This window comes from Neopelma chrysocephalum, unplaced genomic scaffold, assembly GCF_003984885.1.
Source record: "Neopelma chrysocephalum unplaced genomic scaffold, ASM398488v2 Primary Assembly neopelma1_22b, whole genome shotgun sequence".
NCBI lineage: Eukaryota > Metazoa > Chordata > Aves > Passeriformes > Pipridae > Neopelma > Neopelma chrysocephalum.
Genome location: NW_020897690.1, coordinates 20,354,000 through 20,368,730, shown reverse-complemented (window position 1 = coordinate 20,368,730; position 14,731 = coordinate 20,354,000). Strand labels below are relative to the sequence as shown.

General features: G+C 37.6%; 1 protein-coding gene across 2 annotated transcripts in view; it reads right to left on the bottom strand.

The window, feature by feature from the left end:
* Positions 1–14,731, bottom strand: part of TRIO (trio Rho guanine nucleotide exchange factor) — a 253,664-nt gene that overhangs the window by 132,200 nt on the left and 106,733 nt on the right. For both annotated transcript variants that reach the window (XM_027681616.1, XM_027681624.1), the window contains exons 10-11: positions 8,809–8,931; positions 2,527–2,718 (exon numbers count right to left, since the gene is read on the bottom strand). In XM_027681616.1, coding sequence (XP_027537417.1) covers positions 2,527–2,718; positions 8,809–8,931 — 315 coding nt within the window. The remainder of the gene's footprint in view (positions 1–2,526; positions 2,719–8,808; positions 8,932–14,731) is intronic.

The following is a 14,731-nucleotide window of genomic DNA, read 5'->3' as shown; positions in this document are numbered from 1 at the left end:
TGATGGATATCAGAGCCAGATTTCAAACTCTCAAAATAGCCAATAACTCAGACAAACAGCTTTTCTCAGCTCTGTGGCTCCCTCCAAACTGTCACATATAAACAGGGTTTTAACTCTTCATATCTATTTTCTTACCAGGAAAACACAAAAAAGATACAAGAGACAAAATTCACCCTGAATACTTGAAGGGCAAAATGCATTGGTGGTGTTTTGATTTCTTTGGGGGTTTTTTGTGTTTTGAGGGTTGATTGGTTGGTGGGTTGGATTTTTTGGTGTTGGACTTTTCTGTATTCTTTTTTACTTAACAACTGAAGCACCTCTTTCTGGTTCAACAGCTAATATTATCCTATTACTTGAACTCCTCTCTTCACCAGCTAAGTGTGCACATTAACTTCTTCACAATACAGCAGAAAGGTTACGTGTCTTACAGGTATGCACTGATTTATTCAGTGATTTCCCACATCCTGCCAGAGAAACACAATTCTCCTGCCAATAAAGCATGGATGACTTTCAGGTTTAGGGCATTTTTATCTTCCATCTGCTTTGTGATGCCTTCTCAGTGCTCCACATGCATGTTTGATAACAAACAACATGCTCTTGAAAACAGATCAGAACACAGAAAGCACAAGACAGCTTTGAGCTTGCTATTTGTTTGCACCTGAACCAAAGGACTAGTCTCCTAAATATGAACCATGCATCTCACTCTCTCATCTGTATTTTTTAAGTAGAATGTAAATAAATAAAAACACAGCCTTCCTTACATAAATAAGTACTTTTAAAAATTTTCCTTATTTTATTAATTATAAAGGTCGTCCACATGACAAAAACAAAAAAATCAACATATGCACATCAGCCACTACAGCACCTTTTCCCCAAAGTCCAGGCTGCAAAAAGGCTACCACAGTAACAGCTGTGTGTGCTTACAGACTCAAAATAATATCCATTTTCCCAAAGTAATAAATCAAAATACAGATTTTTTTTTTCCTTTTCAATAAAACATTATTATCTAGGGGAGCAGTGGCAACATGCCAGCACATCTGGATCAGCCTCCCAGAATTACTCAACAGTGACTCACAGATTAGTCTGCTTTTCAGTTTTTTGGATTTTTGAAAGCAAATCCTTTTACAGTCTCCATCTTTCATCACTACAACCAACTGTATTCCATTTAAAAACCATTCCAGCTGTTGCTCTAAGAAAAACAGGTAATGAAGAAATATATAGAAAAAATGAACATGTTTCAGCATCTGACTGCTCCTGTGCTTCATAACAGGTAATGGATCAGTGCCATGTGCTTGAGAAAGTGAAACGAAAAAGCTGCCCCCTAAGGATAGTTTATGAAACAGCATTTATATTTGGTTTGAACAAGCAGAGCCCTGGGAAAGTATTGGCAAGGAAGCATCTAACAGAAAACTGATGGGGGAGCTATGTACTCATGTCTAGAGCTAAAAAGTAATTTAATCCTGACCTCCTTCAAAGACCAACTGCCTTGTGCTTTTGTTTCAAGTGTAAAGCAGATGTTTCACACACAAAAAACTCCCACTCCTATGCTCCACAAGGTTTTGCTGAAGAAGCTACTTAGAATACTATACCACTGAACAGACCATTTCTCAATGCACAGTGAAGGGAAGGAATACATACCAGGACATGCTGTGATCCAGAATCTTTTTGTATTTTCACCAAGTTTCAACACCGAGATTTAACATGAGCTCCAAAGAGAAACCAAGTGACCTAAAGTTGTCAAAATTTGCCACTATGGTAACTAAAATGCCTTACTGAAGTCCTTATTTTTGTTGTAGCCTGTTCCACCCTCTCCCATGAGCTTATAAATTCACATGATCTGTGTTCTGAATTCGAGCAAAAAAATGAACTTGCTGAAAATTGTTTGGCTGAATTTTCTTTTTCCTGGTATATCAGTTCAAGCTTTGAAGAAGACTAAAAATTGCAAATATGAGGCAAACCATTGTCATTATCAGATAAGCTCTTTAGTTTGCAAAGAACTGTCAATATACAAGATAAAAATGCAATGAACAAAATAGACAAAGAACCAAAATCTCTCCGGGCAGCAGGGTTGCTTTAAGTAGCCTTGTGCTTCTGCCATACATTTCAGTCTCCTGAACCATGTCAGTCTAACCATGGTAAGTCAGACAACTGGAGAGCTGGTTGGATATAAAAAAAATGACAAGTGCACAGTATCTCCCCCCGCAATGCTGTGTTTTAGCTGCACCAGTTCCCTGATCTGACCCTCCCCCCCTTCCCATGACAGAACAAGCATGTGCACTTGCAAAACAAAGGAGGCAGAAACTGCTTCTGAAAGTAAAAAATAAAAATAAAAAATTAATTAATAATTAAATCCTTAAACAGAACCACCACCCTACCCCAGCCCACAATCCACAGTGAATTACAAACTCAGTAAGTTTGTAAAAGTGAAATTCATCATACAATAAGGGTTTTCATTATGTCCTATGGCAAGGATCCAACAATGAAAGCAACATTAGATAATACCAGTTTTAAGGCTTGAAGTTTTACCTCTTTAACGTGAGTGTGAAAGGACACAGACATGTCTAGCAGGACCTTGCGTTGCTCCACACGCCTAACAAAATCCTGTATCCGGTCTTCGAGCTGATGGGCAGCTTGATAAATTTCCTCCGGGTCACACTCCCCAGTCTGAGCGAGCTGTTCTGCTGCTTCTAGGAGCTTATCTGCATTGGTATATGTGTTCTGTAGAGAAATAAGTTAGTTTCACAGGTTTAAATGAAAAAAAAAGTAATTATATTTTAAAGCTGCTCCACTAATGAAAACAAAATGACAAAAAGGCCCTTGGAATGTATTTTTCTTTCTTCTTTTCTTAAAGAAAGTAGAATATAATCTTACTAAAGATTTTGTTAGATTTCCATATACTTTTTCATTTAACTGTGAATAAATTCATTTCTTAGCTCCTTATTTATGTCTATTCAAATGTCTTCCTGATCCAGAACTTGGAATTAGTATTTTATATTCACATCTAGAATAAAGATCGGCCTAAAGATCTAACTACTTGCAAACTGGCCTGCTTCAGTACTGGAGAAATCACTACAGTCAGGGACAGAAGTCTTTTCAAATATGTATTACTAGAGTTGAAGAAGTTCTAACTGCTGGTAGAGATGCTTTACATCCAGTCCACACATCCAGCTGGAAGGTGGAAAGTGACCAGGTACAGAAAGCAAACATTTCGCTCCATCCTTACAGAAGTGAGGCATCCAAAATTCATGTGTCAAGCGGATCATTTGTGAAACAGCAGCAGCACAGGAAGATTCAGAAGTCAGCTATGGCTGAGTGCCTGAATGGAATACTGTCCCAATACATCACAGGGTTAACAAATGCAGATCAACAGTCCTGCAAGAGACTTGGGTCTAAGCAGAAAAAGAACAGAAGTCTGGTATCTTGTGTGCTGAGAGTGCTATGGTCCAGAGAAGAGACAGATGTTTAACAACTCTTAAAACTCAGAATTTGCAGTCTGCCTCTATAACTTTCTCATTAATTCAAAACAAGACTGAGTCCAGGCATTTGTTATCATTTGGTTGCTCTTTTTGAGCCTAACCTTGGGTTTTCATATTTTAGAATGGTTCTCAAAATACTCATCAAGAAAGCTTAGAAGGATGTTAACCTCTGGAGAAAATAGACTGAAGCCAAGTCCAGACTAAAGAAACTTTGCTTATGTCACCACATCAGGTCTTCTGATAGGTTTTCACCACAGACTAAAAAAAGAAAGCATTCCTGACAATATAAACTACACCTTTTTCTTTTCAATTCTGTCCTTCCATGTTTTCCCAGTGTCAATTACACCAGGTATAAACATTGCTGGCCAAGATAAATTAAGCCTATGCAAATGTACTTTTCTTTGCCATAAATATAGTATCACACCTCTAATGAACATTATAATATCCACAAAAGTTAAATCCAAGTCCGGCCCTAAAACTGTACTGAAGGGCAGGAAATAAGACCTCTGCCCCAGGATATCAAGCAAATTACCAGATAAAGCCCAGGACAGATTATATGACTCAGTGCAGCTTTCATATATTTGCGGGGGAGTTACCCCTTCATTTATTATGATCTATTTAGGTAAGGAATTAAATCCATGCTGTTTCTTGAATTTGACTATGTACGTCTTAGCCCTTCCTTAACTTTCAGCTTTTTAATTGTATGGAGGGGTAGAGAACTCCTCCCTGGTTTCCCTCAGCAAGGCTGCAGAGACAAATATAAGTTTACCTTATTCAGTGGGGAGCACGCTACTCAACACTCCAGACCACTGTCTTAGGCCCTGCTGGCCCAGAACACAGTCTGATTTGTGCTTTGGTATTTTGACTTCCATGGTTGCAGCTCACATGTGTTCAAGGCGCAAGGCCGAAGAGCCTTAAAGGCACTCCTCAAACAAAAACTACTTCATCAATCCAGAGCACCACACCCAGTTGCAGATGGCTGAAACAGAAGTTTCCCATTTTAATGAAAACTCTATCTCACATGTGAAGCATTGTTTACAAATTCCAGAAGTATCTTCCGCATTATGCAGGCCCAGGCACATCTGACTTCTCTTTCCGTAAACGGGATGGTGAACTGTCTGTATTCAGAAAAGATCACAACCTGGATGCTTCTTCAAAAGGGGTTGTGATTCTCAAACCTAGCAGCAGACACATGCCTTAACACACAAATTTCACTTCCAAGTAGAGCTGAAATATAACATAAATATTAACTGCCTATTGGAATAGACATCACAGCAAATAGGCGTTCATTACTAACTACTGCCTTTCCCAGCTTTCTGCTTACTTCTACACAATGCTCGGAGGAAACAAAGGAGCAATGTGAAGATTTTGAAAACGCTGGTCCAAGGAGACAGCCACCAGTTACAAAGCAGAAAGTTAGGCAGAAAGAGCAGGAGTTCTCCCATGATGCTGCTTATGCCAGTTTCCTAAACTGGCAAAGGGGACTTCACCGTGAAAGACTTTCATCAGAATATGTCCACTAGCATATCCTCCCCAAATCCCAGGGGAAAGGAAGCAGCCCTGTAAGAGCTTCAAGATGACCTGTAGTCCATCCCTCTGTGCCCCAAGATCTGAGTCTTTAATAGGTATTCTTCTCCAAAAGGCTGAAAAATTCTCTGTATAGAATTTACCACCTTCTGCAACAACATATTCCATCATTTTTCCAGTCTTCCCGTTGAAAAACCTTTTCTACATATTCTTCACAAAAAACAAACACCATATGTTTAGAAAGCATATGAAGTGGCACATCATAGAAAACCCAAAGGTTAAATTTTAGTGCAGAAATAAGTACAACTGACCATAAATACAGCAACAGAAGTGAGTGGAGGTATGGACTGAACTTGACACAAACTGGAGTTTACTGCACTACAGAAAGAGAAAAGAGACACAAATGGATGGAGGGAGATCAACAGAGGTATACAAATCATTAAAGGTAGAGAAAATTAAGATAGATTAGTAATTAACTACAGTGGATCCTATCGCATTTAAACATCAGACAACACACTTAAAATGAAAAAGCAAAGTACTTTTCATCTAAGGAGCAATTAAATTGCATAACTCATTGCCACAGGATCTGGCACACATTCCAAGACCATAAATGGGTTCAAAAAGTAGCTAGCCTAATTAAGGAAAGAAAAGTCCATCAGTGACTATTAAACACTGGTTCTGATGTATCCTTCAGTTCCAACATCAAAGAGGCCGAGATAACTGGGAAGGTAAAGGTAATTTTTTAAGCATACAGGTCCCTTTTCTTTATGCATCTGGTGATAGGCACAAGATACTGTAAGACATGGACCTTTAATTTGATGTACTGCAACCTTCATGGGTAAAATTCAGGATCAGTTCAAATACATAACTTTTTTTAAATAACCTTAAAGGAGAGAGCAACTGGTGGTGGTGTTTAAAAGGGGTATTGAAACACGAACTTGGAAGAATCTTTCTTGTGCATCTCTTGCACCAAGAAGACTTGAGTTCTTTACTCAGATGCAGTCTGCACATGGAGAAAAGAACTAACCTGTGGAAAAAGATCCCATTAATTAATTCTTGTTATATATCTTTTGTGTTTTTTGAGCAGAGATTACTGTTAAAAGCAGACATAGATTATAGTTGAAACACAAAAAGCTGACTTAGAATTTCATGTGGAAACGCATGGGGAAATAGAACCACAATATTGACCTGTATCCAGTGTTTCTAAGTTGAAAATACATGCCCAAAAGTGAATCAATTATGTACAAATTTGGAGTCTTGACACTTTGACTAAATGGTCTCATGGACACAAAGATGATCATGGGGAGAGGGGGAAAAAAGAAAAAAATGGGTAAGTAGAAATTGAACTGGACAGGCTTTACATGAAGAGAGCAACACAATTTTACAAGGGTGGGTCCAAGTCCAAGTATGTATGTGTAGTAATTTATCAAAAGAATTTAGGGAGAATCATTAGCTGAGTTTTATCTATCTATTTTCTGAAGTGCTAACAAAAACTGTCAAAGAGAAAAAACAAACTGTCATTTCACATGAATTTTAAAGGGAATAATTTGTGAGACCACAGCCTATTGACTATGCAACTTCTTTTCTATTCAACATACAGCTGAATAATATCTCTTGGAATGCTGTTGAGGAAATGGCACCTCATTCACATTAAAAAAACAATGAGGGAAGAACCAGAAAGGAGGAAAAAAGAAATAATAATTTTTGCTCCCCTCAAAATCAGGAGTTAACCTTTGATCAGGAACATTTCAACATTACTGCTGGCTCCCTGCATTTCCTAGAACGTTGCCATGCCACTGACACTTCACTTGACACTGCTTTCTCTCAACTTCTAACTAGAACTGACTGAAATTCTCTGATTATGCCTACGGTCCTATTAAAAAACGAAACAAAACAAAATCACAACAACAAAAACTAAAATCCCAAACACAACAAAGACATGGACCAATCAGAAATGTAGGTAGAGAGTCAGTCAGCTGAAAGTTATTGACACTTTAACAAAGGACTGCAGATCGCTGTTTTATACTTGAACATAATCTTCCTTGTAACAGCAACAACAGGAATGCCTTTTGGGGCCTGCTTATATCCAGTTTTAGAGCACATAAGAGGAACAACTCAGAGGGTGTGCCTTTCTTGGCAGTAACTCGTTACACATTCAAGAGTTAGAGACGAAAAAGTACTTATTAGATCATTTTGTCCATCCTTCTGTCAATGGAAGATAGTCCCCTGTAGTATATTTAAGTTCTTTGACCAATCTAAGTTTTCTATCTCCAAAAACAGACCTTCTATCCAATCCCCTAAAGAGATAATTTTAAACTCTAGTAACATTCAGTTCTATGAAGTTTTTGCTAAGAATTTGCTTTACAATTTTCTACTTTAAAGTATAATGCAAATTAACAAGACACTTTTTTTAACATCCCACTAAAATTTCTACACACTTCATCCCCTTTGGTTACTCAAACATTTTTTCTTCTTTGCTCAAATAACACAGTATTAAGTATGAGATCATTCAGGTTTTCTGAAGTATCTTATGGAAATAGATTCTTGCTTGTCTGACCCAGAAAAGTAAGTATTTCCACATGGAAAATATTACGGTTCTTACTAAAAATGAAGTATTAGACATGCATTTGGAAAATCCAGCATACATATAATAAAAAATAACAACATCTATTATTTTTGAAAATGTTATAGGAAATCAGTATTGAGGAAGCTTTCTGATGCTATTTCAAGTTCTCAGTCACTGGAGGACCGTATTTAAAACAAAACTTTATCAAGAGCCTCATCTTCCACTAAACAGGCAAACTGTAAACACACTTGTGATGCATCCATCATAGTATATGTGACTGCTGAGCTCCTGCATGTCACTTCAGAATTTTCTAATAGCATTGTCTTCTGTTCTGACTGAAGGGCCACTATGTCAACCCTACATTAAGGAGATTTTTCTTGATTAATCTTAGAGATTCTTACTCTTACCAATCATTACAACTAGACAGATAGTGAATGTTACTAATGGGGAGGATTCTGGCCTTCAGCTTCCTTTGCAGGGTTTTATTCAGCTCACATGCCCTTTTAGAGGATGACACCCACACCAACTTCTTGTTAATCTCCCTGTATCCCTTTGAATCTCTATGTCTTTTGACTCTTTTTTTTTTACAGAAAAGTGTTTTGAAGTTCTATCATCAGTTCCACTCCCATGGAGTCCTTCCATGGAAAAAGCATTGGTATCAGTGGTTCAGAACAGGAACACATATACCAACTGGACTGTATTTAAAGAATAAACTTCAAGCCAGATCCGCCAGTTTGCTGGCTCACCTGGTTTTCTTAGGAATCTCCCCTCTTCCTCCCCATGAGGCTGTGGTGAGAGGATTTGAGAGCTCTCCAAGCTTAAAGTCAGAAAGCAGGACTTTTAATTGATCTCCAGCCTCTCTTATTAGGCTGCACAAAAGTTTAAATCCTAGAATCCTATAGAACTAAGTTACTTTTAAGGGAGAGCTTTCATTCTTCTGTGAATCAATATTTGAAAGCATACTTTTGAAAATAAAAGTAATGATAAATAATAGCAAAGCAGCCCTGTTGTGCCCCAAGACTCCCACTCTGTGGGACTGTGGAAGTTTGTCTTATTCTTATCAAAGCTGGAGCACAAAAGAGAAATGAAACAAAAACTTGCAACAGAAACAAAATAGTCTGTTCCTGCAACTGAATGTTTTGTAGAGGAGCTCCTTGTGCCCAGCCCTTCAGTGCAAAAGCAGGAATTTTTCGTTTATTTCCATGGCAAGTGTACAGTCCTTCATGCAATTGCTTTTACCTGCGCAACCTCTTCAAAGTCTTCATGGCGTTTTTGCAAAGCTCTGGCCCGATGCAGGGATTTTCCCACTCCAGTATGCTTGCTAAGAAAAGCTTCTCCATGGTTTTCAATCCAATCCAACACCTGTGGTACAGAAGAGAGACACACAGAAACTGAGTGGACATACTGAGTGTTACAACAAAAAGACAACTATTCAAGAAACTAAGAAGCTGTAAGGGGACTGCTTATAAGGAACTTACTGTTGGATTAAAACACTGTTGCCATTGAAGGACATTGACTACACCTCTTAACTTTTCTCAAAGCAGAAACTAAGCTCAAACTAGCAAAATAGTATGATTCAAGATTATAAGTTTATTTTGAAGGACAAGCTCAATTCTCCACATTCATCAATTTGACAGTAATCTGATCCGAGTGGTGGGACCCCTCGTGAGGGTCTCTTTAATCTGTTTATTCCTTCAGTTGACATTTTTCTGCAATGTAACACTAACAGAGTTTGCACACTACTGGTGAATAACACAATGAAATTTTATTTTAGATGAGAGCTTGCTTCTCCTTCCACAGTCAAGAAGAAAGAATCAGTAGTACAATTTTTAACTAACACAAGAAAATTGAGTAGAAATCATTGTGAGATAATGACAATGTCTGTATTCAGAGCACATGGAGGAATTTGCCCCGATTCTGAAGAAGTACCCTCTCAAAACATCACATATAATTGTTTATTGCAAATTTTATAGATGAAAAACTGATGAACGGAAGTCTTTTTAAGGGTATTAATGTTTCTACCACAAGAATTGGGCTGGCAGCTTTATAAATAGTAAAAACTATATACGTAATTACTTCCTGCCAGTTAACACAAGTTATTCCTGCACATAAACCAAATTTCTGATGAGTGAATGAACAAAAACATCTGATCCCTCTCCAAACTAATACATCCGAGCCATATCTTAATTCATTAGTTAGAATGCATATGGTATTTAACTTTTTGGAAGATACTCAGAGGTCCAAGAATGATGTTCAAAATTAAAGACAACTGCATATAAGCAGTTTTCTTAAGTCAGCTAACCATTTTTATACAGTATTTATGTAGTGGTGTGGAACATTCGTGCTAAGTGTTCTTTTTTCTTTTTAAACATGAATAGTTTAGTTTGTTTTGAATATACCTTTTAAAAGCGTGTATCTTCCCTCTTCTTATCTACTAGTGTCCTTTACTCTGATTCCTGAAGTTGGGTGAAGTTTTTCCCCCCTTTCTTGTACTGAAAGCATTTAACACTTAGTGTAACTAAAGAGAAAGACTTTTTTTTTTTCCTTTTTGCTTCCAAACAGGTTTGAGAACCACTTGTGCAACATTACTCATGACTACATTCAACACACATGTAATCCCACACACTATTTCTATAAAAAACATTCTTTTTTTTTAGCAGAAAAATGAAAACATGATTTTCCAATTTATCTTGACTGTTCGAATTCTTTTTGGTTTGCAAACTCTCTCCTACTGGACATCTTCAAAACAATAAACAATCCCCTAATACCACAAAAAAAGCCACTTCAAATCATCAACACTTCATTAAATCTACATACTTAACTTATGCAATATTTGTTTTCCTAGCAAGTATTGCCAAAAGAATTTTATTGTGTTTTAGGTCATTGCTAGTTTTCATTTGCTTCTTTCAAGGGAAGGTATTGATCAGAGAGAGTGAGGAGCCAAACGTGGCCTCAGTTACCTGTGAAGTTTATATTACCAATACTTTTGACTAGTTTCATGAGACTATTCTGCTTTCCTCATTATAAAAAGAGCTAAAAAGAGATATGTTTGGATGAAAGAATTAGACTAGACTCTGGAGACTACTAACAGTTATAAGTTAACAAATGAAATCAACAGCAAAATTGGTCCCAGAAAGTATAGGATGAAAAGCAGAAAACAGCCCAGGGAGAATGGTTTTTGCTCCAAATAATGCTCAGTAACTTCTCAAGGGAAGAAATTGTCATAGAAATCCAGTACACAGATCGTGACGTAAACCACTCATGTAGAGAAACATCGCTGGCTTTCAGTGAAACCAGGATGAATAAAAGTCTTACTAATGCTCAGCCTTCTTACCTTGATTCTTAACAAAACTGAGGAAGCACTCTTTATTTGGGAATTTTACCATGTAAAAGTCACAAGATGCTCTTGCTCAGCAGTGAGAGCTTTGCGTACCACTTCAACCAAAGCACAATACAATTAGTTGGCACTGATATTAGCCATTTAGCAACCTTAACTTATGCATTTTCTTCCTCTTCCTGGGAGAAATACGCATTACAGAAATCATCATACTGACCCACTAAGGACTCTTCTATTAAACTACAAGCAAATCGAACTCAGTCTGGTACTAAGCAATACACAGGAGTTTAAGAGGCTCTACACTTTTCAGTGAAAGGGTGAATAATATCATCCTCCAATGCAGCAAGTTGTTTTAATTATGCAATTAAGCTCCAACTGCAGTCTCAGCAGAACCATCCTTATGCCCAACACAGGATGTAGAAAAATGCATATTTTTCTAGCATCAAACTGAATATAAAAGAAACTACTATGGAAACATAGCTTCATTTTGACAAAATCATTGCTCATGCCTGTAAAATAAGTGTTTTATGTATGTTGCTGGTAGAAATAAATCTGATCTTTTGCAGATCCAGCACGCTCGTTTTCACCAGTTTTTCCCACGTTATTATCCAGCCCTTACCTCCCACCCCTTTACGTACTTTGCACACACTCATTTTTCTGGTCTCCACCACTTACTTGTTGCTGACATAACATTCAGAAGGGGAAGATGGAAACCTTCGCATTTCTAATCTTCGGATAGTTAGAATGTGGAAACACTCTCTCCCCCAAAAGAACCATTTTACACTGGAACCGCCTTCAAAAGCCACACGGGAATCACACAGTGAAATCATGTTGATGCTGAGCAAGTAGCAAGCATTCACGGCCCACCCTTCATTAGTCAAGGCTGAAAATAGTGACTGTAACAGCAAAAACCTATCTCTGAGGCAGGCAGATCAAGGAAGGAGAAACAGCACATTTATCCAGAATGGAGAGAGAAGGCACACAAGGTCAGTAAGAACCAATAAATGTATGTTTTGGGAGAAAACCAACCAAACAAAAAGCAAACAAACAAAAATCCCAACAAACCTCCTACCAGTATGTTTTATTTATTTCTGGCTTGCAAGCCATCAGGAGTGTTTTTCAGGCACCAAAACTCTGATCATACAGAGTATGATCAGCAGTATCACTCTACCAGAAACATTATCTTTACATTCAATTTTGACCTTTCATGGCCTACAAGTACAGAACTCCATGTTGTTGTTCCAAGTCTACTTTACTGCTTCATATCAGCATCAGAGCCAGCTCCTTTACTTAGGTAAAAGGCCGGCTCTATTATCCACTTGGTAAGCTTGTTAACTCTTAAGTATGAAATTATACTTCTACTAGCATGGTTTATAATAGAAGGCTACATTAAACAACTGCGTGCAACAGTCAGTGGCCAGACTTTTCAAAAAAATGTAAATTAACACCCTCTTTTTTGGTGTTAATATACAAACTAACCAGAAAGTACATCTCCAGGCATGTTTCTGCTATCTAGGGTCAAATTCAGAATTCCATTCAGTTTAAGATGGTCATAGGTTTTCACATTTCAAATTTGCTGTAACTCACATCTTATCTACTATTTTTTATTATTTCATATGCTACTTTCCTTACTACTTATTTCAAGAGATTAGCGGATGGTGTATACAGATAGCACTACAATGTCTTTGTTGATTTGGAAAGCTCCATTAGAAACAGTTTCATCGTATACAAGAACATGCAAGATAGAAGAAAATAACTCAATGAGTTTTCTAAGGTGGAAGTAACACAATGTGAAGTACCAGCTCAACATGGCAAATTCCCTTTTCCAACTCAGCTCTGTCACTCACTTCACACTTCCGTAAACTGATTTATTTCATTAATCCAGCAAAATACAACACCAGCAGAGGGAGGAGGAGGAAATCAGACTCACACTAAAGGACAGTTATAAATTCACTTACAATGCACTTGGTTGCTTGCCACTATGTGCAATTTAACTATAAACAGTGGAAGAGAGCCCCCTTAGTTTGACATGAAAAAAATCCCCACCATATATAACTTTATTGACAATAATTTAAAAAGGTTCTTATGTTAGTTTCTAAATCAATATTAATTGAATTTTTTAAAGTTTGAACAAAGACCAGGAAGCCTGAGAGAATGTGCAAACAGAAACTAAAGTATTTTAGAAAACTGCTTTGGAGCTCCACATAAACCATTCCAGAATTGTCTCAGATATAAATTGAACTAACACCTCAAACCAGAGTAATTTCATGTACTGAATGGTGTTAATGACTATTCATTTGAAAAGCTAACATTTCTCAGACAAATTAAGATGATCTGATAAGGTTGTTTTGGTTTTGTTTTGCCAGAAAAAAAGCATCCTTATTATTCAAGATCACCTTTTTCCCCTGATGAATTTTGAAAGCTGAGAGAGCTACAATCTGTCAAAGCAAGGCTATTCCATGGAAATACCCTTATTTGCTTGCCTGTTATCTTCAAGACATCTGCTGTGGCTATTGGATTAATTTATCTGGTACAGATGTTGAATTGTCATTGTCTTACAGATTGACCTGCACTGAAATCCAAATATGAAAAGCTGTATTATGAAAGGGAACATTAAGCAAAATTGACATTGTGATTCATAAGGCAGTGCCTAAAATACACCAATATCTGTAAAGTTAAGTTAAAGCAACATAACAAGGAGCTAAAGTTCCTCATGCACCACTTCAGAAGTTAACAGTCACTACAGGGATAAACCAAAGGACAACCCAATCTCTGGCAGTGATAATTACTGGATATTAAGGGAAGGGCTTAGAACCATGGCAAGTAAGGGCTGCATCTCTGTACATATCTAGTTCAAAATTTCATGTGGTTGATAAAGATGTGCATTAGAACAAAAGGCCGCAACTTCAACTTGTCAAGAGGATATCTTGCTATCTTAATGCAATGTCTGCCTTGCAAAGCATATAAAGGAACCACAGGCACAAACAGGAAGAAACAAATTTCTCCAACCAGTAGGTAAGGCATGTACTGAATAATAAGTTGAGATGGATCAACCTTCTTGAGCCACCTGGTTCATACTGAAAACTTCTCATATACTTACAATCCACATGCATGATTTGGATAACACTTTTTTGATACTGGAAGTTATAAAAACAGGTAAAGTTGTCTACTTTGTTGTTTTCAAATCTGTGACTACTTGATCTTAAATGCATCCCTTCCAAAGGCTGATGGGTCTCAAAAGGAAAATCCAGCTTCTTGCTGAAGAACATGGTGGCGACTGTACAATAACTTGAGGCTAATGAAGGGTTATTTGCCAGCTTCAAAGAACAAAGCAGTCTGAGAGCTAACTCCTCCACACTGATAACCATGACTTTAGAAATTTTCATTTTCTGCTCCTTCCTGCAAGCATTTTATTACTCCCAAGATAATAAAGGCAAAGACTAGGAACAGCACAACAGGACAATCTGCAGCATTTAATGAACACCTTTCCCCAGGGAACAAACTGCCTGCAGCCTGGCCTACAGGCCTGAAACTTGAATTATGCACCTGGCAAATTACCTCAGGAGATCACCTGGCCTAGATTGGCTAAGTAGGCCCTACTGGAACTGAATTCAAACTAGAGGAGAAAGTTTCACCATCCAATCCGCACTTGGTGGCACTAGACTACTGAGAAGACCTACATTTTTCTCTGTGAGAAGCAAACTACTGTTAATTTCATTTTCTGAAGACTCCTTACGAAGCCTTTTGAGTTTAAGAGGTGATTCATTTGCGGACTGTGCCTCATCACAGGATCACAGAATATTTTGAGTTGGCCCTTCACTGACA